This window comes from Pezoporus flaviventris, unplaced genomic scaffold (assembly GCF_033815535.1).
Source record: "Pezoporus flaviventris isolate CSIRO_AGI_PZ_B2104156 unplaced genomic scaffold, CSIRO_AGI_Pfla_v1 ptg000057l, whole genome shotgun sequence".
Taxonomy (NCBI): domain Eukaryota; kingdom Metazoa; phylum Chordata; class Aves; order Psittaciformes; family Psittacidae; genus Pezoporus; species Pezoporus flaviventris.
Window position 1 is genome coordinate 568,776 of NW_026892605.1, and position 24,555 is coordinate 593,330.

General features: G+C 37.0%; 1 protein-coding gene across 4 annotated transcripts in view; it reads left to right on the plus strand.

Annotated features, from left to right (window-relative positions):
• LOC133277500 (cAMP-specific 3',5'-cyclic phosphodiesterase 4D) overlaps positions 1 to 21,101 on the plus strand; it is a 280,131-nt gene extending 259,030 nt beyond the window's left edge. For 3 of the 4 annotated variants that reach the window (XM_061469351.1, XM_061469350.1, XM_061469349.1), the window contains exons 7-15: positions 8,563 to 8,656; positions 11,975 to 12,147; positions 13,149 to 13,247; positions 13,329 to 13,493; positions 13,815 to 13,914; positions 18,596 to 18,750; positions 19,249 to 19,371; positions 19,842 to 20,024; positions 20,634 to 21,101. In XM_061469351.1, the coding sequence (XP_061325335.1) occupies positions 8,563 to 8,656; positions 11,975 to 12,147; positions 13,149 to 13,247; positions 13,329 to 13,493; positions 13,815 to 13,914; positions 18,596 to 18,750; positions 19,249 to 19,371; positions 19,842 to 20,024; positions 20,634 to 21,044 (1,503 nt within the window). In that variant the 3' untranslated portion in view covers positions 21,045 to 21,101. Of the gene's footprint in view, positions 1 to 1,224; positions 1,956 to 8,562; positions 8,657 to 11,974; positions 12,148 to 13,148; positions 13,248 to 13,328; positions 13,494 to 13,814; positions 13,915 to 18,595; positions 18,751 to 19,248; positions 19,372 to 19,841; positions 20,025 to 20,633 lie in introns of those variants that run through there. The other variant, XM_061469352.1, reaches the window with a different exon arrangement.
• The last annotated feature ends 3,454 nt before the right edge of the window (positions 21,102 to 24,555 follow it).

Below are 24,555 nucleotides of genomic sequence, written 5' to 3' on the forward strand. Positions count from 1 at the left end.
CTCTAATCACCCATGTCTGTTTTAAAAATGTAATTGTTCTGTATTCATCTACCTGTATAGATCCAGGGTGCATATTATAAAGAAAATGCATCAGTAATGTGTTTATTCATGACGTTTTTATGTTACCCATTCTAAGCAAACCAGTATGCTTTCTGTATGAAAATACATAATTGCAGATGATCTGTTGACTGTATCGACTTGTCACATTGCTATACATTTCTCTCCTGTAAGGAAGAAATGTGTTAATATCATATTTTGCCCTATTGATTTTTGCAGGTTCTATTTTTTTTCAAGCACTGGCACTGCTGACACTGCTGTGTAGCATCACCCAGAGAAGTACAAACCACTTCAGCCAAACCTACTTTATGACCGCTGTCAGTCAGCATCTTCTAATGAATCAGAAGTGTGGGCTAATCCTGAATGCCACACCTCATTCAGCTTGTCCATAGATGTTTGCCCATTATCGTATTGGGAAGCTTTCCCTTTTGATGCAACAAAGACTTAGAAATTTGCTGCCATTGTATATGTGCTTTGCATAAAGTGGTACAAGATAACACGTTCTTTGTAAGTTTTGGTCTCTGAATGGCAGACGGTGGGATATTTTATTTAAGGCTCTGAGTCAGCTCACTGACACACTGTGCTTTCAATTAATCTCTTTTTTTTTATGAAGTATAGCTTTAATTGATTATATTAGCCTGCCAAGAAAGAGCAAAAATTAAATAAATACAGAGAGGATTTGAGGACTCATTTCGCTTTTCCATATAAAATTGTTTACTGGGTACTAAGACACATGAATGACTTTGTCTTAATAATAACTGCTTTTATCTCCTAAAATAAAAAAGCAGTAGAAACTGACAGACTTGCCCAGTGATCTAACTAGGTATTTTTTTAATCCAGATGGCCAAAACATTTTCATCTAAAAGCCAAAAACATTTAACTACCTCACAGACTGCTCAAGAAACATGATAGCTCCATTTCTGCTGGGTTTTCCTCACAAAAAAACCCCTCAAAACAGAAAACCGAAAAAAACCACAACCCTCTCCCCCAAGAAACAAACAAACAGAAAAAAACCAAAGCACTTCCATATGAAAAATTTAAACTGCTAGGCAATCCACATGTATAGAATCATAGAATGGTTTGGGTTGGAAGGGACTTTAAAGATCATCTAGTTCCCCCCCGCCCCCCCGCCACGGTGAGGAGGGTTACACAATACTAATTTTAACTGCTTGGATGGTGAAACTGTTGAAAAGAGCTGGTAAATGCTGTTGGAATTGAGGAGACCTTAACCCAATTATTTTTGAATGGCGTGTGAATGCTGCAGGCGGGGATGCCATTATTAAATGGCATTTGCTGTTTAATAAAAAAATACCCTATGCCCAGGAGACTCCCCAGCGCTGGCCAATGGGAAATTACCATACATCATGTCGCCAGCGGCTTGGATTTATATCTTTTAGGGTGACATACTATTGGCTGCTAGTTAGGCTCTATGGGAGGGATTACTGGCACCGTTTGTGGCTTCCCCTTCAGGTCCTTATTTGGTAGCTGTTGATAGAGCAAGTCTTTCCAGCAGCTGAGCATCTTGACATACATTATTCATTAAGTGCTGGTGTTCAGGAAATATGCATATCCCTAGCTCTTCAGATATTTCTTCAGCTCATACAATATGTCTCTTCAGCGTTGCCTCTGAATGCTTGGAGTTTTACAAATGGCATTTGTACAATCGGAAGACCACGCGGTTGGATTTCATTTCGGTGCGCCTCCTGTGCACACAGTTGCTGAGAACCTGAAAATCAGCAGCGAGAATTAGAGAGAAAAGAAGGAATCTTTCTTCTTGGAAGTCTTTTGCAGTATCAGCAAAGAACTGATTAGCTTAGATTGGTAGTATCGAAAAAAACAAACAAAAAAAAATGCCTGAGGCAAACTATTTGCTCTCAGTTTCCTGGGGCTACATAAAGGTAGGATTTTGTTTTACCTTTTAAGAACCTTGATTTACAGTGCATGATTGCATGGTCACTGGATAGCATGATTATTTGTGGGCAGTATGAGTCCTATGAACGTAAAGTAAAAAATCAAAAACAAAAGCAAGCCTTTGATCAGCAATGAGAATGAACTGCACAGTACACAGTCTTCCTTAGAAATTGTGCTGGGACTTTAAAAAAATGTTGCTTCACTGGGTAATCAGACCAAGTCTAAAGCCAAATAAATTCAAAAGTTTTAGAACTGCTTTTAGAAAAAGGCTGCTGCAAATTTGTATTTCTAGACATTAAAAGATTAAAAAAAAGAAAAAAAAATGACAAAACCTCAAAACTGCAATACTATGCAATAGGGGACAGCATGGGTAAAGAGGCTGAGGATAATGAGTGAAAGCATGAGTCATACTGGTTTTAATAGCTGAAGAAATGTGAAATTGTCAACAGTATGTTCCAGCAGCATTTTTTGTAGCCTCTCTGACACCGTATTGATTAAAACACTGGAAACTGTAATCTTCTAATATTGATCTACATTATTATATAGAGCATCTTTGAACTAGCTCGAAACTGCAATAGTGCTAGAAAATGGAGTTAAATAAGCTTTTATTTCTTCCGTGGAAAAGTTTTGCACCAAGGAATTAATATGTCAACATACAGAACTGAAATTTACTTAATACCAAACCATGTTTGGGGTTTAGCCCTAGTTAAGTGCTTGTACTTAAAAAATGATGTTGCCTTTATAACTGCTTCAAGTGTGTAAAGAGGGAAAAAGAAACATCATCCTATGCTTGACGTGCAATAATTGTTCCAAGTCATCCCGTTTAAAAGATAATTTTGATTTCTCCTGAACTAATAATGGGAGTATTGAATTGAATGACTAAAAATAATGCAAAAATTATATTAACACAACTCAATCTCGTATGCATTTTTGTATTAATATCTACTTTTATAATTTTATTTTATTTTTTCTTAATAGAAATAACCCCACCTCATTAGGTCATTGTATCCAATTAGGTCATTGTGACCATTATCTGCTAATGCAGAATTGTTACATTATATTCCTAAGGATTTTGATCAGTCATTTGAGAAAGAATTGAATCCCAATATGCTAGCTAGGTGGATTTCTTTGTCATTTACCAAAAAATAAGATGAAATTACTTTCCATTCAGTTAAAAGTGAGGTATTTATTGTAATTTACCATGGAGTATTTTCTGCATTTCCAGGCAGCTTGTGTCATGTTCCTGCTTACTAAATTAGAGAAATTCAATCAGCAATCTTCAAAAAATGTTCACTCTTACAGTTCAGCCTTTAAAATGGATAGATTTTTCCCAGTTGAAGTTCAGAAGAGAGCATGGTAGCTTAAATTGATTACACATGGGTAAAATGTTTTCTATATCAGTTTCTGATATTGTCTATACACAATGAATTTAGTTAACACAATTTTAGTACAGTGCATTTTGAGTTCACAGTATACGCATTATAGAAAAACTCTTGAGAGGCAAATATCTGCCTTTTGTGACATTCAAAACAATGCCTTAGAGTATTTATTCTTAAGAAATAATGAAATATATTAGTCTGAGGGATCATTATAGATGTTTACATCCCTTACCATACATATATTTCTGTATGATACAGGCTGTACTTTATTTGCTCTTAGTCTAATTATGTCTTGGAGAATGGTTGTCATATGGAACATTTATCCCTGTCTTTCACTAACTTTCCTTGAAGCACCACTATCACAATGCAAAGCTTAGAGATAATGTACCTTGCAATGGCTTATGTATAAAAACTAGTGCATGAGCTTGATATTAATTAAATATATAAGCTTCCAACTCAGATCTTCAGTCAAGACTGCTGTTTATATAGCAGGAATGATGCTAAAATAAAAAAGCTTTGCATTGATAAGCAATATAGACAGAAGCCTTACATTCATTTGTAAGGCTGTCCTATTTTAAGTTTCTTGGTTTTGTAGAATACAAAACTTTTCACATCCAGTAAAATAATAGTTTATTTGTTTTTTGAGTTACAAAACATCTTTTTCAAATCACATTGATAGGTATATAGCAATGACAAAATACAGTCATGTAAGTTTAATGTTCCAGGTGTTGAATGAATGTTCCATGGATGTTTTCTATTTATGTAAGCTTTTAGAAATGTTACCTAGAAGAGGCAGCCAGAAACTGGAATTTTATCACCATGTGAGTTTGGGAGCTGGTACAATGAAAGGCTCAGATGCTCTTGACCATTGTGGTTCCAGCCTGCATGGCCTTGGAGCTTGATCAATACCCAGACTGAAGGACAGACCAGATGGGGCCTTTTGGTCCATGGTGTATCTTTTAGCCTTAGCTTCACCTTCTGTGCTGGTGCCAAAGGTTGTAGTGGGAGTGTCTTTGGAATGAAGCACATCAGACATTCAGGAACAGGCAGCCTAGGTGGAAGAGGCCCTGCCAGGGTGGGGCATCCATGCCAAAATGGTTCTGCATGCTTTGTCTCACAACACAACTGCGGGCTGCATATTTACTTCTGCTTCTTGTTACTGAGTCAAAAACTTAAGAACATTCTACTTTTTTTTTTGTGTGTACAGTGTAATCAGTAAACCTCATTTATATTAAGCATGTAGTCCAAGCTTTTTCATGGCCATGAATTGACTCCAGATGGAGTCAAACTGAATAAAAAAATTGTGCTTAAGGAAATGTTTTTAGGATTCTTTTTTAGACAATACTTTGCTGCTGTGTTGCTGTGACATCAGTATTCATCAGCGAAGAGCTGTGTGATTGCTTTAATGGACATTTTATAGCCTCTTAAATTCCAGGGGGGGGATTTCCTAGACTGTAGTCAAGGACTGTGATATTCCAAAGGGATATATATGTCATTTTCAATCTAACAATGCCTAGTCTTAATGTGGGAACATATTTCTTTCTGAGGAAGAATACAGTATATGCACAGATCCACCAAAAATACCTGCTTCCTCCCCATGCTGAGCTGCCGATATCAATAAATAAAGTGTGTATGGTATAAATCTTATTATTATCAAGAATTTTCATGTATTGTGATTAGTTTTGGGTTTTTTTTTTGTTTTGTTTGGGTTTTGGGGTGGTTTATTTTAGTTCTTTTTTAAAATACCATCTTTACATTTACAGTTAGCAAGAAGGTGGTTTCATGTCTTCTTTGATATGTTTTGAATAAAGTGCAAAGAGAGGATAAATAATAAGAGTAATTATCAGTATTATAAGTATTTAAGTGCCAAATTTAAGAACTTAAAAGGTGCTTGCTGGATAACTGAAGCAAGGTTGATTCACAGATGTAACAAGTTTCTCTGTGATTTGCTGCAAGGTCTTGTGAGACCCATGTGACAGGCAGAATTTCATTACAAAGTAGTTGTGAAGAGTTGACACTCTTTGAAGCAGAAACTATATGTAGGTGCACTTGAGCCCAAATGAAGTTTTTGAGAAATAAATCAAGAAGAAGTAGGGCTTCAGGTTTGGTTCTATTGTGTTTTTTGGTATTGATTTTGTTTTTTGGTTGTTTTATTTTTGGGGGGAGGTTCTTAGCAAAAAAGATACTTTTTTCCCCCAAAGGCCAAATTATTAAACATCAGATGGTTAAGTAACATACACATACACTGAAGTAGGGTATAATCAATAAAAATGTCTCAATATCTTGATCACTGTTTATGTCTTTTGGGTGTTTTTTTGTGTTCTCAAAGAGCATCAGTGTTCTGCATCAGGAACTGCTGTCTGGTCTTCAACTTCCTCTGTTTCAGTGTGTATGAGAGTAGTAAGGCTTTGTCAGATAATTAGAAAATTAAAATTCTCTAAACTCCTGCTTAGTCCAGATTTTCTTTCAAAATAAATGTCAAAGTCTTGGTGCTGTGGCATCAGCAACATGTGCAAGAGGGTGAGGAAATCATGCTGCTGTATTTCTTTGAAGGCAAAGACTTCTGTTGAATTTGCTGTTAGCAGGAAGGCCTTGCAAAAGCTGGAGGACTTGTTCCGCTCTGCACCCATATTCATCAACAGCACAGACTGTTCTGCATGTTTTGTAATGATGGTTGAGCTTTTCTGTTCTGGTGACTTAAGGAGTGATGGGAGATGGAAAGTCAAGGGTTTGCATCAGACTAGTGGGGATCATAGCGTTACAAGAAACTGACGTGCATCTTCCACTTGTTGTGGACATCCGTAAAATACGTACTTAGTTGGAAAATCTTGAAGAATTCAAGAAGTTCATAAGATGATTCCCAGAGATGATTCCCAGTATGCAATAACAAACCTGCTTTGTCCCTGCAGTGAAATTTGTGATTTGGAAGAGGGGAAAAAAGAAAAAAAATCCTTCCTGTTTGTTGTGTTGAGTAGCTGCAAACAAACATGAATTTGTTCTCCTTTCAAAGTTTGTAAACTTGTAAGGATATTTCCTGAAGAGTACATATCACTGGTGGCTAGATGGTCTTTTTCCAAAGTCTGGTACATGACCCAGGGGTGTTGCTGTGCAGCAAAACCAGCATGGCAAAGTTGGGCATCATCTAAAATGGCTTACTAGGAAACAGCCAGACAAGACTGCTCAGTTGGTATCCAGTGAACTAGCTGTATGAAATTAAGAAAGAGAGAACATTGGAGTGGTAATGGATATACTGATGACGTGTGGAAGTTAATGCAATTTCATCAACTTCTTACATTATATTAAGATTTGTATGCACAATATTTAATTTAAAGCTGACACTTCTGCATACCATCTGGAGACGAGTCATTCTGTGAGATCTTCAGTTTTTGCCTTAAATAATTCAGTTTCTCACCATTGTGGATCAGGAGAAAAAGCATGCAAGAGTGACTTAAGTATGTGTTAAAAGTTTAAAGATGGGCTTTTAAAAATACGATTTTTGGACCAGTCACTTTACTGTTTGGCAAGCTTGACTTTTTTTAACATTTGACATTGGTGACAAACATTAGGTCTCAGTATATAGGTTAATGCTGGTTTCATGCGGAATGTATAGCCCTATAGTTCATAGTATGTGTAGCTGTATTTGCGGTATGGTTCTAATTTTCAGAAATGTGTTGAGCACTTGCTAGCACAGTTATATCCAAGATCAAAGCTGAGCCTTTGGCTTGTGACTAAAGTAGGATTCAGTCTTTGTAGCTCAGGAGCTTCCTGAGCTGATGGCGTGTCAAGATGGCAGGAAAACGCAGTGGATAATGGTTAGAGTGTTATATTAAAGGTATTTTTTATTTGGCACACTGTGAGCAATACGGTAATTGGTGACTTACAAAGACATTGTGAAGAAAATAACACCTTTCACTATGCAAGACCTCTTTGAAGAAAGGGCTTTGATGATTCCAGTGGGATGGAAAGGGGGTGGTTAATGTTTAGTCTACTGCTTTATCTCCTTTGAAGAAGAATAAATTACCAGTTTTCAACATAGAGGAATTTTTACAGGGGTATATACTAAGCATAGCTATTGCTTGATGTAATGAATAGTCATAACTGGGTGAACAAGGTGAAAGATGACTCTGAAAATAGCACAAATCATTTGGCTTTGTTAAGAGAAAAAAAGGTGACAGAACTGTTAATAATAAAATGAAAGAATAGCATAATGGGAGGTGAAATTCAGTAGTGATGGATACTCTTTATACTGGCAGTAGTTGTTTGAAAGTTAGTAAGTAGGGCTGAGTTCTATTTATTAATAACCAAGGTGAAGCTATAGTAAATGAAAATGCATGTAAGATAACTAGAACTGTATTATGCAATTAACCTGTCTAACATGATGCCACAAAATATTCTTTAACTCTGAAATCTAGGAGGAATCAAGAAAGGCTCAGTAATGAGTACCTAATCCAGTTACATGTTTCAGCGAACCTTCATGTCCACTTCTATCCTATAGAGTGCCTAGAGTGAACTGCAGACTTAGAAGGGATGGTGTTTCCATAGATGGGTGTTTTATACTTCAGTGCCTCATAAAAATACTCACAATTTTCTGAGATTGTGCAATGCTCAAGTTGTTGAGCTGATCCAGTGTAATAATTTTAAGTCAGATGCAACAAAACCTACCTCTATTCATATTGATATGTAGGTAATCGGTAAGATATTTTGATTGTTTTGAGCAGTGCTGTCAAATATATTTGAATAGGTTAATGATGAGAGATAAAACAAACTTGAAAAAATTACAAAATGAGTAGCAAAAAAATGCACAAATAAATTAATTTACAAATACAATAAGAAAATGATAGTAAAGAAATGGTCCTATGTAAGTATGTTTGTATTTTCTCTCCAAATTAAAATAAGAAACTTGTGAGACAGTAAAGTTAATTATTTGTGTATACATATGTCTTATAGTTTTCAGTTACTAGAAGGATCCTGTGCCTAATTGAATCACTGTAGAGTATTTTAGGAGGTATAAAATTATGTTGTCCCACTCCTGAATAATTAGTAGGGTAGAACAATTCTGCATGTTATTTTTCTGCTTTCATAGTTCTCTTCATGTAGAATGTATTCTTCATGTCATGTCGTTTCCCCAATTACAAATTGACTGTGTTTTTCCATCCTGACTGAAATGCATCTTGATCACTAACTTCATGCTTTTTTGCTATGTTTTGTTTTCCAGTTCAAGAGAATGCTGAACCGGGAGCTAACCCACCTATCTGAAATGAGCAGATCAGGCAACCAGGTCTCAGAATATATATCAAACACTTTCTTAGGTAAGACTATAAGGGAAGTTAATATTTTGTCCCTTTTTCTTTTTTTTTCTTTTTTTGTTTAAATATCTGGGCTGGGGTAGAGCTTAAAAGCAAGTAGCTTTCCATATTAATTTCTCTTTTCAGAGACTGTGTGTTTCATTGTTCAGTGTTTGAGCAGAAAGATCATATTAGATCCATTTCCCTACAGCTCAATTAGTTTGTATATGTGGTTTCTCTGTGTGTGTAATTAGATAAATATTCAGATACGTATTTTCATTTTACAGCTACTATATTGCTACTGCATTAAGAAATGAATTTATAATGATTTAATTGTATATTTAAAAGAATTCTTCCACTCTGTTTCCCTTATGGAAGTTACTGCAAAGAGGTTTCAGTGTGCTGGAAGCACACAAGCACAAGTAACCTCATAAAATCTTGTAGCACTCAGTTCTGATGCTTTGGTGTTCCATGCTTGCCCATAAACAGGTAGATAAATATGACTAAGTCAACATCTGAACAGACTGCTGCCAGGAGAATCTGTGTGGCTCATGAGCATTTAAAAAGTACATCTAAATTAGGATAACAAGTACTTTAAAAAGTGCCAGTCATACATGTTAAGATACATCATGTTTATTTATCTCCTTATTTTTGCGTTTTTTTTCTCTTAATAAGAAGTTATTTTAAACTACATTTTACCCCCTGCTTGTTACTGTATCCTAAATGGATCACTTACTGTGTCTGTTGAATTTACCCATGACTGCAGTAGCATGCCTGAGCACTGTGGCACAGCAGGGTTTCAGACAATAAGGAAGGGGTTAGCCTCCATCATGGAGAACCACTATTGCTCACTTTCAGGAATCCTGAAAGTCACAGTGTACAGCTGCCTTAGAAGATGACACACTTAAGCTGGAAAGCCTGAGATACCAGTTTCTGCTTGCCTTTGCTTGAAAGCTTAAGGCTTATTTTGACATGGTAATGAAATGCATCTGTCAGCCTTTCACATGAGACATCAGCCTTGAGCAGAAAAAGGCCCGGAAGGCAGTCACTTCTAAGTTACTGAGCTATGGGTACTGTTTTGAGGCTATGTGAAAAAACTAGGATACTTAGAATGGTAGGTACAAGAGGAATACAATGTGGAAAAACACCTCATCTACAGAGTTATTGTTTAAATAGAGTATTTTCAATATATGCAAAGTACGTAAGTTCTGAGCCACAATGTGAAGAGGGAAAACATTCTTTCCATAGAAAACTGTAGAGTCAAGTTAGCTGTTTTTTTAAATACATAATTTATCTCCTGAACATCTACAGACTTGCTAATATTTGGAAGTTAGTAACATATTATGAGAAAACAGGTTTTTCTGTTCTTCAAAAAAACCCCACAACCCAACTGTTTTCCCAAGTAGGGGGCTATATGACATGTATGAAGTTATTAATAATGACAACAAATATATTCCTTGTGTAAGAACTAAGGATCCTACACTGACTATAATAATATAAAAGTTTTTTTTTCAGGTAATTAATCTGTTTTCCTATGAATGGCAAATGTAAGAGAACCTTCCAATGAGCATAGCGCAACTGGGGTCAAAATGGCAAGCTGTCTTTCCCAGATGTTCAGACGGGTGAACAATCCTTTCCCCTCTGTGCTCATAGTTACAAAAGCAGAGGCAGTCCCATGGAATTCCTCTGGAGATCTAAAGTCATTCAGACAGACACTTCCTTTCACTTGAGTTGGTCTGACAGCTCAGCTTATGAACCTCCCTTTGATGGGCCTAAACTTTGTGAATATGACTGAAACCATAAACATCAAAGCATGAACACGAGTCACTGATCCTCATCTGCTGGCCGTTTGCACCAGCCAAGAGCTGCAGCACTCCGCCTCCCCCTTTTCTTGATTGTCTGTATGAGGAGAGCTTGGTGGGGGCAATCAGGAAACTTAGTGCTGCAGGCTAAAGCTTGATGACATTTCCGCAGTCTCTTGTTCACTGTGATTTCTTTGGGATTGGAGTGCCCAGTAAATGAGACTGCTGAAGGGTAATTTAAAAAAAAAAAATAAAGGTGGAAAAAAAGAAAACGTGAAGAAGCAAACACAATAGCAGTCTGGTAATTAGGGATGGACTTGCTACCTTTGTCTGGTTTCAGTGTCTTTATTAAAAATTAGTATTTGCAGGAGGAAAAAATAGACATGTTTTAAAGACACCAATTTTTTTTTTTTTAATTTAAGATGTACTCCTTTTGGTCTAAGGTATTTTTTTTAAGTCTTAGTTTTTTCTTGGCTTCTACATTAGAAACATCTTTTCTGGATTTTCCTGTTTTTTTTCTAGACTATTTCCTGAGGACCAGAAAAGATGCTGATGCATTTCAGCAAAGAAGAGATCATTTGGAGGGAGTCATTAAAACTTTTATGTTGAAATGTAGTATGAATAAGAATCAAAATTAATGCAAATTCCTAGGAGGTTTGGCAGGAGAGTCCTTTGTTGCACTCTCCTGGGTTTCTTTGGGGACTACAGATATCTGCAGTGGTCTGTACCCCTGTACTGTTTCTGCAGCAAACAGCAGGCAATTCCCTAAACATTCTAAATGTATTCTCAGTTTAATCCTTGTCTAAAGTTTTGCTGGCACGTACATTGATGAGGTGTATGGAGTGGTGCTGCTGACACTGCTATGGAAGCAAAAGCTCACAGCAATTGCACTGGGTTTTAGGGAAGCAGTCCTTTTGTTGTTATTACTTACTCTGGCTGGGAGGTGAAGAAATGCACTGTGCTGCTGGCGCAAACTGCATCTGCATGCAGAGTGCTTGTACATGTGGCTGGCAAAAGGCTTTCCAAGCTGTATAGTCTTAGCACAATCAGGACCAGTCCCCAAATATTGGGTCCTTTGAGTCCTGAAGAAGTTTTCTAAAGGTTTACATGAAATACTGTTTTCATTGGTTTTGAAATGGGTCTGCAGAGAATATTTTTCCTGGAAAAGAAAACATTTTGAATCTCCTTGCAAAACGGGTACTTAGATTTCTGTTTAGTTGCAGTAACATTTTTATCATGAAAAGTTTGACCCTCCCTACAGTGCTAGGGGGGATACAGGAGAAGTGGAAATCAGCCAATTTAAAGCCAGTTCAGAAATAATGAAGCAATTAATGAAATTGAGATCTGCTTTTACTGAGGTATAGGTCTTGTTTATCTGTTCATGGTTTTACTGCTCTTGATGTGAAATACCTGTTGCAAAATCTCCAAACATAAAAAAAGTTTTCGTAAGAATTAAAATATCCGTAAGATACAACTCAGTGGTGAATTCAGACATATTTGTACTTAATACTTTAAATATTATTATTTGTCATTCTTTAAGACAAACAACATGAAGTTGAAATCCCATCTCCGGCACAGAAGGAGAAAGAGAAAAAGAAGAGGCCGATGTCCCAGATCAGTGGAGTCAAAAAGCTCATGCACAGCACCAGCCTAACTAATTCTAGTATTCCCCGATTTGGAGTTAAAACAGATCATGAAGAGAGTCTTGCCAAGGTAGAGAATATATAAAACCTTGAATTTAAATGGCTGAATTAAAATGGAGGGTGAACTTGTCAGTATTATTCTATCCTCTGCTTATAACCATTGATTTCTACCTGTAGCACCAAAGGTCTTACTTTAAGTAATATAAATTGGGTGAAGTATAATAATAATAAGTAAAATCAGAATTAGGCCATAAAGGTTAGTTTCCACATGAACAGAATTACATCTGGAATGTAAGTTAGCATTTGTGTATGCATTATTAAAGCTGCTTATTCATAATAATATCTGAAGAATGAAGAGTAAAACCACCATGTACTGTTACAGGAATGAAAATACATGGTAGGCCCATGTTTTTTGAAAAGGCACAACTGGTGTATAGAATTAAAGCTATTCTTAAAGGTCTGGTCTTTAGCTGTATTTTTCTGTTCATTTGGTTTTTATTGTTCATTCTTTAGCTGTATTTTTCTGTTCATTTGGTTTTTATTGATTTTATTTTTAGTGACATTCCCTGTGACTTTTGCACCAGCAGCTAAGTAGTTGGCAGTAATCTAAAACTGGCATAAAGTGATTATTCATTTAATTTTAGAACATTTTGGAATATGCCTATCCCTGTATTTTCAGGAATCTCACCTTTATTTGAAGGGTGTTTCTGAGAACCAGGGAGGCAGCAGCAGAACCGCATCTTCCTCTCTGAACTCTGTTGTCACTGGGCAGTGAGATAGCAAAGTGTGTCAGTTCAGCTCACTCAAGATAGTGTGGTGTTTTAACTCCTGATACAATCCACTTACGAGTCAGTCTTGCCTGTGAATTAAAAGCTGAAAAGTTAGTAGCTGTGGGTTCCAGTATTACAAAATTAGTAGCATCAGCTTTTCCTCCTATCCAAGCTTTAGCATATGACTTCCACAGTAACAAGGTCTGAATATTGATGGGTCTGCTGTTTGTAGCTGCTTCAATCAAAAATCATTCGAATCTGTGTTACGTTTCAACGTGTTTGTTGCTTGATTCTGCCTTAGGAACTAGAAGATGTGAATAAATGGGGCCTCCAGGTTTTCAGAGTAGCTGAGTTATCTGGAAACAGACCTTTGACAGTCATCATGCATACCATTTTTCAGGCAAGTAGCAGATGTGCTGCTTTTTGCTTATCTCAGTGATTTTCCTGTTCTTTGAAATCTTAATTGTCTCTCTTTTTCTAGGAACGGGACTTGCTAAAAACATTTAAGATTCCAGTGGACACATTAATAACTTACTTAATGACCCTGGAAGACCATTACCATTCAGATGTGGCATATCACAACAACATACATGCTGCAGATGTTGTTCAGTCAACCCATGTCCTGCTGTCAACACCAGCATTAGAGGTAAAAGTGGGAAAGATGCAGGCATGAGAAAAAGGGACATACTGAGACTCTTCTAAACTAAATATTATAGATCTTAGTTTCTGCAATATTTTTTTTTTTTTTAAATCTTAACACTTTGTCATGAATTCTGTTCTCTTAAAGATATTTACATCCTGTTCTGTCATTATTTCCCACGGGGGATTCTCACTAACCACAGTTAGTAGATTTCTCATGAAAGATAGTGTTAAAATGGGATTCCCTCAATATAGGGATCTATAGTACAGATTGAAAGCACTTTTTTCATTGATTAGTGATTGCCATTTATGTTTCATGATTTTCTAGGCAGTGTTCACTGATTTGGAGATTCTTGCAGCCATTTTTGCGAGTGCGATACATGATGTAGATCATCCCGGGGTTTCAAACCAGTTTCTTATCAATACAAGTAAGTTTGATGTCCATTGATTTTTCTCAAAAATTTGTTGCAAGATCTGCACATAGCACCTAAAAAATACATAGTTCAGTCCTTGTTTGCTGCTGTTACTTTACTAGTAAATAGATACGTGTTTGTATTTTAAACTGGATATTATTTTCATTTTTTGTAACTTTATGAAGGATTAACATAGTACACTACAACAAGAATTACTAAGATATGAACTATAAGCCTGGGTCTGTTCCGGTGTATTGGATGTGCTCTCTCCTGGAAATTAGTTGGCTTACATTAAATCATAGAATCATAGAATAGTTAGGGTTGGAAAGGACCTTAAGATCATCTAATTCCAACACCCCTGTCATGGGCAGGGGCACCTCACACTAAATCATGTCACGCAAGGCTCTGTCCAGCCTGGCCTTGAACACCACCAGGGTTGGAGCATTCACAGCTTCCCTTGGCAGCTCATTCCGGTGCCTCACCACCCTTACAGTAAAGAACTTCTTCCTTATATCCAATGTAAAGTTCCTGTGTTTTAAGTTTTAACCCATTACCCCTTGTCCTATCACTTCAGTCTGTAATGAAGAGTTCCTCCCCAGCATCCTTATAGGCCCCCTTCAGATACTGGAAGGCTGCTATGAGGTCTCCATGCAGCCTTCTTCATGCAGCATGACCTTTTTATGTTGAGGACACCAGAACTGCACACAGTGCTCCAAATTCTACTCTCTTCTCGTGAGGTCTCACAAGAGCAGAGGGGCAGGATCACCTCCTTCGACCTGCTGGTCACGTTACTTTTGATGCAGCCCAGCACACAGTTGGCTTTCTGGGCTGTGAGTGCACACTGAAGCTGGCTCATGTGAAATTTCTCATCAGCCAACACCCCCAAGTCCTTCTCCGCAGGGCTGCTCTGAATCTCTTCTCTGCCCAACCTGTAGCTGTGCCTGGGATTGCTCTGACCCAGGTGTAGGACCTTGCACTTGTCATGGTTAAACTTCATGAAGTTGGCATCAGCCCACCTCACAAGCATGTCAAGGTCCCTCTGGATGGCATTCCTTCCCTCCAGCGTATCAACCGAACCACACAGCTTGGTGTCATCGGCAAACTTGCTGAGGGCGCACTCAATCCCACTGTCCATGTCAGCGACAAAGATGTTGAACAAGACCGGTCCCAACACCAATTCCTGAGGGACGCAACTTGTCACTGGTCTCCAGCTGGACATTGAGCCATTGACCACAACTCTGTGTGTGTGGCCATCCAGCCAGTTCTTTGTCCACTGAGTGGTCCACCTATCAAATTGATGTCTCTCCAATTTAGAGACAAGGATGTCATGTGGGTCAGTGTCAAATGCTTTGCACACAGGAGAGAAATGGGAGAAAAATGCGGGGCAATTAAATAAAAATCCAAAAAGGAAGACAACAGTTTGTGTTTATATTGGAATTATATAATACAGCCAAGGATAGCCATACATTTTTAAGAAATTCAGAAGCAAGCAGACTGGCAGATGCATCTCTGTCTCTCCCTGGCTGCTGTACTTAGTTTCTGATGTCTACATACTCATGCGTTGTGGACTGAATTTTCTCAGCCTGTCCCTGCAAACTTATTTTTTAATTTTTATTCTTTTGTGAGTCTCTTGCTGGCACTCTGTATGTGCAGGGAAAAAGCCCTAATGAAATGAGACCCTAATGTCATCTCTGAAGTTGAAAACCAGTGTACTTGTTCTGCATTCCTCAAGGCTGTTCTCTGCAGCATTACAGGAACCTCCCTACCTCTTTAGTCTTCTATTAGAAGAAAACACTTATAGCTTCATTGAACCTGGCCATGGCACACTGAAGGGCTTCTTGCCCCAGTGCAACCTGATTTGGTTGCAGTGGTGTATATTACTAGTGTAAGTGGGTAACACATTGTAGGTCAGTGCAAGTTCTGTCATATGATGTTACTTTTGCTGTCTGACAACTCCTTTTATAACTGACCCAGAATTAAAAAAGTTGGATACTAACAATCCAAGCACATAAGAAGAAAAAACTACAGAAATGGAAGCATACCTAGGGTTGTGTATTTGGCCCATCTGGTTGCACATTCTTAGATACTGTTATTTCAGCACTTGGGTGAATCTATTGCCCTGGTCCTAAAATAACATGACCTGAATCAGTGGTATAGTTTGAAGGGAGCTCCTCTTCTGACTCATTGCTGCTCTACGTTCAAATGAGATCTTTACTCCAGTTTAGCTGGCATCTAATTTTATTTCCCTTAATGGCCTAAGGGCCACCCTATAGTGAAATTCGATTTGATGACTCACCTGCATGGAGAAGGCTTGGGATTGACTTTAGATTTCTTGGTAACCAGTACAGTTCAACAGCATTGTCTAGGAAGAGAAGTGAATCAAGCCTTGTGCATGAAAGTGTGTAATACCTAAATGTTTGAGTAAAGTTTTATTTGTTTAATCACAGATTGAATACTGGGATATATTGGTGGCTCTGAGGTGCTGTGAGGAAACAGCAGAGCTTTTTAAGTTTAAGCAGGATGACCGACTATTGGAAGGAACAAGTAGTGGTACATAAAGCTTTCACTTCTATGAAGACAGTTGAACTTCAGCTATGTTAGGGATGATTCTGATGCTACTCATTTAATGCCTTAGAAGAAATGCCTTGTTTTTCTCAATTCAGCTTTTGATAGAGAAGGCTTCTCGGTTAATCAGGTAACATCACTAACTGGAACTGCTGTTGCCAGGCTGAAAGACAAAGGGATTTTATCCCTTTTGAGTCCTGTGTGCAAGGAGGAAACTGTAGGGACACCGATAAAGACCACCTAGGTCTCTTAAATGCTAGATTTCCTAACTTGTAGAAGATAATTTGCTTCCACTGAGTTTTGTTTTCCAGTGAACCACACAATGTATTGATGTTTCATTAAGAATATGTTTTTAGAAAGCATGAAAGACTTACAGGTACTTTAAAGTATGTACATTTTGTCATATTTCTGCTTATTTTTTATAATTGCTTGCATGTGATTTCTGAATATTATTTCCCTATTTAAGGATTTAGTCTGTTACACAATTGTCTGAAAAGCTGATCTCTCTTGAATGGTATTAAAGAATAAACAAAGATATTAGCATCAGAGGTGATGCTTATATGATCAGTGTGACTCTGACCTTCCAGACAAATACTCTTGAAAAGCTTGTAATGTGTTACAGAGATTACTAAGGGGGAATTTTCTTTGATTTTCACCTCCATTACAAGGTTGGGCACATTTTAGCTCTTGACTGTAGCTCCAGCTCTTCCAAAGTATTTTGGCAGTGTCTAGTGTTTTGCAGTTGGGGCTCATCAGAAGGCTGTTTTGAGAGGAAAATAAACTGGTGTCTGACATATTTGTAAGTAGGCAAGCTTTGTAAATGTTCTGTGAAAAATGAAAGATCATTTGACAAATTCACTTTCTTTTTCCTTTTGCTGTTATGGTTTTGCTGCCATCAGGATAAGGAAAGGTAGAGGAAAGGTTTCCTAATTCAAAAGATCGATCTAAGACAGCAGGAGAATGGATAATGAGACTAATGAAATCTGAAGAGTAGAGCTTTTAGAGGCACCCCATTGAGCCAGAGGGATTTTAAAACAAAGCTGTTGAAGAAGAGGACAGAGTAGAATAGACTGACATATGGCTAGATTTAGAATAGAACAGCTGTAATAAATAGAAATTAGTTTCACAAATGACAAGTGTGATTGCATTGAAAGTATTTGGTTTCTATGGCAGATTCATTTGCAAGCTGTGTTTTAAAACATATGTAAGCTGACATTTTGGTATCCCTGGGTATAAACCAAAGCTGTGCAGAAAGTTGTTGTAGCTGCTTTTATTTGTTAGAGCTAGATCTTCAGCAGGTCTAGAAGACCAATGCAGACCTTCTCTGTGTGCCTAGCGTAAGCGTTGCTAGGAAGATGTATGTTATTCTCATAACATCCTGAGTTAAGAAAACTCTATTGGAGAAGGCAGCATCACAGCGTCTTGTGCTGACCACACTCAAATATGTGGCAGTAGGCAAGGCCACTACTTGCATTTTCAAGCCACATGACCTTCCAAGAAAAAGACAAAAAGCATAGCTGTTACCATCCTACCAACCTCCTCTCAAAATATCCAGTTGTCATGGACTGACGACCCATTGGCTTAATTGGTGAGGCATCTGAGTGCCCTCGCTAACTGCAGAAAAATGTGGTTTGAAAACCTAGATGTGTGCTCTGTGCCTGACCTGCAGCAAGGCCTTAGCTGTGTATTTCTGGGTCTGCGTGCTGGATAGCTGCAACTTGTCTTAAACAATGGAATTTTAGTAGTTGGGGTGGAGAAAGGCATGAGAAGAGAAAACTTCAGTATCTGTTTTAGTTCAGGTGTAGTTAAGCATATATTTTCCATGTGACCTCATGCAGATATAAAAATGCATTCTGAAAAATACCTTCCTTGTATTTTTTATTGCTACTCCAGACATGTATACATGCTTCACTGCAAAGAGTTTTCTCTACTTTCCTCAAAGTACTTTGCCTTTATTTGTTGAGATGTTCAGTTACTAATCTGTAAGTTTTGATACTGTGTGAACTACAAGAACTCTGTTTCTAAAAGTTCTTCTGTAAATCTTTATGAATGTAATAAATTTGAAAAATCTTAAGGGGCTGCAGAGAAGCACAGACTATAGTAACTTTCTGCCCTGCAATTGTTATTGCAGATTCTGAACTCGCCTTGATGTACAATGACTCATCGGTACTGGAGAATCATCATTTAGCTGTGGGCTTCAAGCTGCTGCAGGAAGAAAATTGTGACATTTTCCAGAATTTGAGCAAAAAACAGAGGCAATCATTGAGGAAAATGGTCATTGACATTGTGAGTTCTGTTTGAGAGTCCCTCTTGCATAGTGCTAGCAAATTGAATAAAGCACAGAAGCTTTTATGACAAATTGCATGTCATTAGACCCATAGCCAATCGAGTAAAAGTTTGAAGTTATATATTGTCTTATCCTAACATGAATAGTGTGTTCTGTTTTCAGTTTCAACAACTATCTATACCTTTTCAGAACGTACACTATCCTCCTTCAAGCTGATTTTGTCCTGACATGTATACTCTTTCACCACCACAGAAATTTACTGCTGATCTGATGATGAATTTAGGCTGATCACATCATTCTGAACAATCATATTGTCGTATTGTTGAAATAACCAAAATGAAAACTTACTGTTTTCAACACTGGTGGCATACGTGGCTCACTTTTATAGTCTATGAAGACACAGGAAATATGGGTTCACCCCAGAACTGTTTAAGTGTTTAAAGATATTTTTAAAAATCAGTAATTTATGTAATGTTTATTTGTTTTTTTCCTTCAAGGTACTTGCAACAGACATGTCTAAGCATATGAATCTGTTGGCTGATTTAAAAACCATGGTTGAAACCAAAAAAGTGACCAGTTCTGGTGTCCTACTTCTTGATAACTATTCAGACAGAATTCAGGTAAGAAAGTTCACCTGCAAATGGTCACTTATATCAGTTTACATCCTCAGTTAACATTGGCCTGCCCATTCTCCAGCATGGATTAGATCAGCTGTCTTTTCTTACACCATGACTCCCTGTACTCCCTTTGACAGTGACTCCTCCCTGTAGTGTGACTCTGAGAGAGTAATGAGGTACTAGAGTAATTCTGGACTAAATGAGGCTTTGGCCTTCTATTCAAATTATTGGCACCTGACTGGTTGTTTTCTCAAAGATTTTCTGTGCCTTATACAGGCAGAAGCAACAGAAATGAGGTCATTCGTGACTATTACTGCAAGTGTGAAAAATAGCTAAATACCCAAGTTTTTGCTGTTTAGAATAAATATTGCACTACATATATTTTCAAGATTCTGTTTCACAGGCACCAAAAGTGTAAATGGAGCTGTTTCTTTTTCCAGTGTAATAACACCACAGTGTTCAATCTTTTTTAGGTTCTTCAGAATATGGTGCACTGTGCAGATCTAAGCAATCCAACTAAGCCACTTGATCTCTACCGCCAATGGACAGACAGAATTATGGAGGAATTTTTTCGGCAAGGAGATCGGGAAAGAGAGAGGGGAATGGAGATAAGTCCCATGTGTGATAAGCACAATGCATCTGTAGAAAAATCACAGGTAATTGGTTTGAGTAGGTAGTTAAATAACACAGTATGACATTTTAACAGAAAATCATGGTCTGTAGCCTTGTTTTGATTGATTTCTGAATGCACTATATCCTTTTTTTCTTCCTAGTAAATTAATTCAGCTCCTGAATAGTAAGAAAGGGGAGCTGAGATTTTTTTACTATGAAAATATAATGCATCACAGTGCCCTTGCTGAAGAGATTCCATCACTGTCATAAGTCAAATGTAGTATACATGTCAAAAGACTGTTGTACAGCCACTCATTAAGATTTCCTTCAGAAACAGAATTAAATACAAAACAGTTTGGCTCAGTAAATGCAGTGGAGTTGTTTGGAATGAACAGTTCATTTGAGAGCAAATGCTTTCCAAGTCCTTTTCCAATATCCTGAATCAGACTTTTGAATGTGAAATGTAAATGTAAAATGTAAACGTAAATGTAAAAGACCCTATTTACTACGTAAAACCAGCATGATTTCCTTTCAGCCACCTTAGGGTAGCATATCTAGTGTGCCTTACTAGTGCTGTATTTCTCATATTTTATGTGATTTAAAAGCACGGTTGTGAATAAGAGCTTATCCTCATTTTGTATTATTTGAAACAGGTGGGTTTTATAGACTATATTGTTCATCCTCTGTGGGAGACATGGGCAGATCTTGTTCACCCAGATGCCCAGGAAATCTTAGATACACTGGAGGACAATCGAGAATGGTACCAGAGCACAATCCCTCAAAGTCCTTCTCCTGCAGCTGATGACCAGGAAGAGAGTAAGCAGACTCAAACTGAAAAATTCCAGTTTGAACTAACACTGGAGGAAGATGGTGAGTCAGACACAGAAAAGGACAGTGGAAGTCAAGTAGAAGAAGACACCAGCTGCAGTGACTCCAAGACTCTTTGCACCCAGGATTCAGAATCCACTGAAATTCCTCTTGATGAGCAAGTAGGGGAAGAAGTAGAAGAGGAGGAGAACCAGACAGAACCTTGTGTGGTAGAAGACCATACTCCTAACACGTAGCAAGGAGGATGCAGTCTCTTTCTCTCTTGCTCTCTCCCTTCTCTTTTCTTTTCTTTCTCTTTTTATTTTCATTTTTCTCTTTTTATTTTTTTTTTAATTGGGTAATGGATTTTGGAATGTCATCAGTAGCCTATGTCATATGACATAGACTACAATCGTAGTCACAACTCAGTGTCATCTCCAGGGATGTTTGTTGATCAAAACTGATGTTGATGATTCAGTTTGGCACTCAGGAATATTGAAAAAGAAATTTTCACCTGCATGGCATCAGAAAGCAGGAGTGGGAACATCCATAAACTACATCTTCATAAGCTCTCCATTTGTCAGGTAGGATTAAATAAAGCAAATGTTTTCAGAGGAGTAGCAGCTGTCAACCGAATGCTAATATGCTTTGATAATTTTTGAATTCAAGCAAAGCATTGGATGTTTGTCATGAAAGGAAACAGACAAAAATAAACTGAGGTTCCTACTGGAAAACAAATGTCATAAATAACGAGACACAACATGATTCTGTTACCAACAGGAAGATGAGCTATGAAAATTGCAAAATTTTAATTTTGTGATTTTGAATCTTCCTGATTGTGATTGAAAAAAGTGTGCCCAGTGGGTTGCACTAACCTCTGCATTTTGTATATTATGTAGAAGAGAGGCCTTTTGTAGAGCTTTTATTATTAATTATACTGAGGTATTATATTTAAAGAAAAACACTTTCAGACTTCATCTGCCACTTTTTTGTTGTTGTTGTTTGTTTTGTTTTGTTGGGCTGCTTTTGGTTTCTTTTTTGGTTTCATTTTTGTTTGTTTTGTTTTTTTTTTTTTTCACAAAGAGTAACTTGCGAGTTTTCAGTACAAATCTGTGCTACACTGGATGATACTTTTTCTCCTTTCCTTATATTTTTTGCACCTTAGAATCTCACGGTAATATTCAGCTGTAAAAGTATTTTATATATTAGTGAATTCCATTAATATCCTTTGTTACATAAAACTTTTGCAGGGTGATAGTTTGTTTTGTGTGTTTGCTTTTCATCACAATTTTCCCAAATGTATTACAGGAACTTATGTTTTGATTTTGCCCTTGTAGTGGCCTGATCCTGCCAATTCTGTCTTATTACAACAAGTGGTCCCACCAAAACCATGTTGGACCACTAAGACTAGGATTTGCAGGACTAGAGCTCTAGTCCTGCAGTCAAGGACTTAGAAAAGAAAGGTAATGAATTGTCATCTTAATAAAAAAGCAGTTCTTCTGCTGTAAAATTTTTCTCCCTCTGAAAAGTGATTACCAGACTGTTTTTGGCTGGGATCTGTAGACTGCTAAATCAGAACAGGCTAATATAATGTATGGGATATTTATTCTGGCAAAAAAAAAGCATTAATGTAATATTTCAAATTTTGTTTCGTTCTTGACTTCTTATGTGTTAATAATCTAGTAAACCATTTGCTAATCTGTGTATAACATAATAGTAATGATAGCATTATTTTTTCATGTCTGTCTTGCAAGAAGAGCCAGGTCAGTCTTGTCTTTTTATGTTTTTAAATAATGAGTAATGCATCAGGAGAGTTGTTTACTCCACATTATTTCAATCTCAGACCTTTTCATCCTTTACCCAGCTTGTGCTGGGAATCCTGCTTTTCAGTTTGGTGGGTACTGAAAGCTTCTGTAACTTGAAAAGTTAAAGAGAGGTAGGAGTTCATATTTGTCATTTCCTCTGCTTGCAGGTTTGAACATATAAGACGGGAAATAGTAGCTTAGGGAAGCTAGCAGACTCCTACTCTTTAAAATTTTTGTAAAATGTTAATGTGAAGATGATTTCTTAACAAAAGAAGATAGCAACAGCCATTATTTCTCCTTTGGATTCATTTTGTAATAAGTTAGCAGATACGAATATGGGGGAAGGGCGGTTAAGTGTCTGAGATCTAGAATAAAAGTGATTGGTTAATAATTTAGTTTTTAAATGTATTTTGCATTCTTCTATATCCAGATCATAGTTTTTTTAGCCCTCACAGGGCTTTAGCACAGAAGATACTGAAGGAGGAAAGAGAATATAGAGAACTCATGCTTTTTTTCTCAGTTTTTGACTTTTCTCCATCATTTCTTCCTAAACCTGATCCATTTAAAAGTCCTTTCAGTCCCCAAGAGTGCCTGGAACCTTAATAATGGAAAAGCAATATGAATTCTGAAATACCAATAGGGTTTTTTTGAAGACGTTTTGTATCTGCACTAATTGAAAGTAAATGAAGAGAATGACATTATATTGTGAGAAATGCATCCATGTATACGGACAATCGGAGAAAAGATAACGTTTCTTAGAACTGGGGATATAATGCATTGTACAATCTTTTTCCTCTTTTGCCAAAGTGTGTTTTAGCATTGTACACTGCTTTAAAACAAAACAATTTACAAGTGGCTTTATGTGTTTTGAATATTTTTGCCATAAAAAAAAATGCAGTGAGTAGCTATTGAATGTGTGTGTGGGAAGAAAATTCACCTTGCTTGTAACAGTACACTTTAGCTTGCAAGTTACTGTACTTAATAATGCTGTATTTGAATTCTTAAATTGTTTTGTGTTATTAAAATGATAATGAAAGAATATAAATAGAACAAATAGCATTCAGAAGTTTAAAACACTTGACTGAAATGGATTTTACAGAAAGCTTTGACAGTTCTTTCTAAACCCATTATTTATTTTATTTGTGCCATGAGTTTTTCTCACCAAATGACCTTACCTGTAATACAGTCTTGTTTGTCTGTTTACAACCATGTATTTATTGTAATGTATATACTGTAATGTTAACTGTAAATTATCAGTTCTTACTATAACATCATCCTTCTCCGGATGGTGTTGCTATCTTTGGAAACTCTTGGCGAGAGAATGATGATTGTGTTATACATATTCCCTTTTTTTTGTTTGTTTCTTCTTAATATATTCAGTGTCACCTTAGAGCTTGTTTATGGAAGATTCAAGAAAAGTATAAAGTATGTAAAGATGTATTGATTAAAAAAGCTGCAGGTCTTTGGTCCCAGGGCTGTGCCTTAACTTTAAAAACTATTTTCCTTCTGTTTGCTGCATTTGAAAGTAAGGTAGCCATGGGGCTAGGGCTGGGCATTTCTACCATATTTTTAGTTCCTGACTGATGGGGTTACCTGTACAAGCTAATATGCATGATACTACAATGAGCTTTAATTCAAGAGCCTACTGGAAGTTCAAGGTTTTCCAGACACCTGGCAATGTGATTGTATTGCTTCTCCAATTATCCTTTTACAGCCTATCACTGGGGATAATTGCAGCCATTTTTTGCTCCTTAAAAAAAATAAAAATTGATGCTGTATTCGGTACTGAATTTCACAGAAACAGCTTTGGAAAGCATCTCTAATAAGCACTTGATTTTAATGCATAAGGGTATAACTCGTACACTTTTACAGTCATCTGTAATATCCCTTTTTATTCAGTAGCACAAATTATCACATATATACAGAATCCATAAAGCAGAACAAAAGACAGCTTTAATTTTCG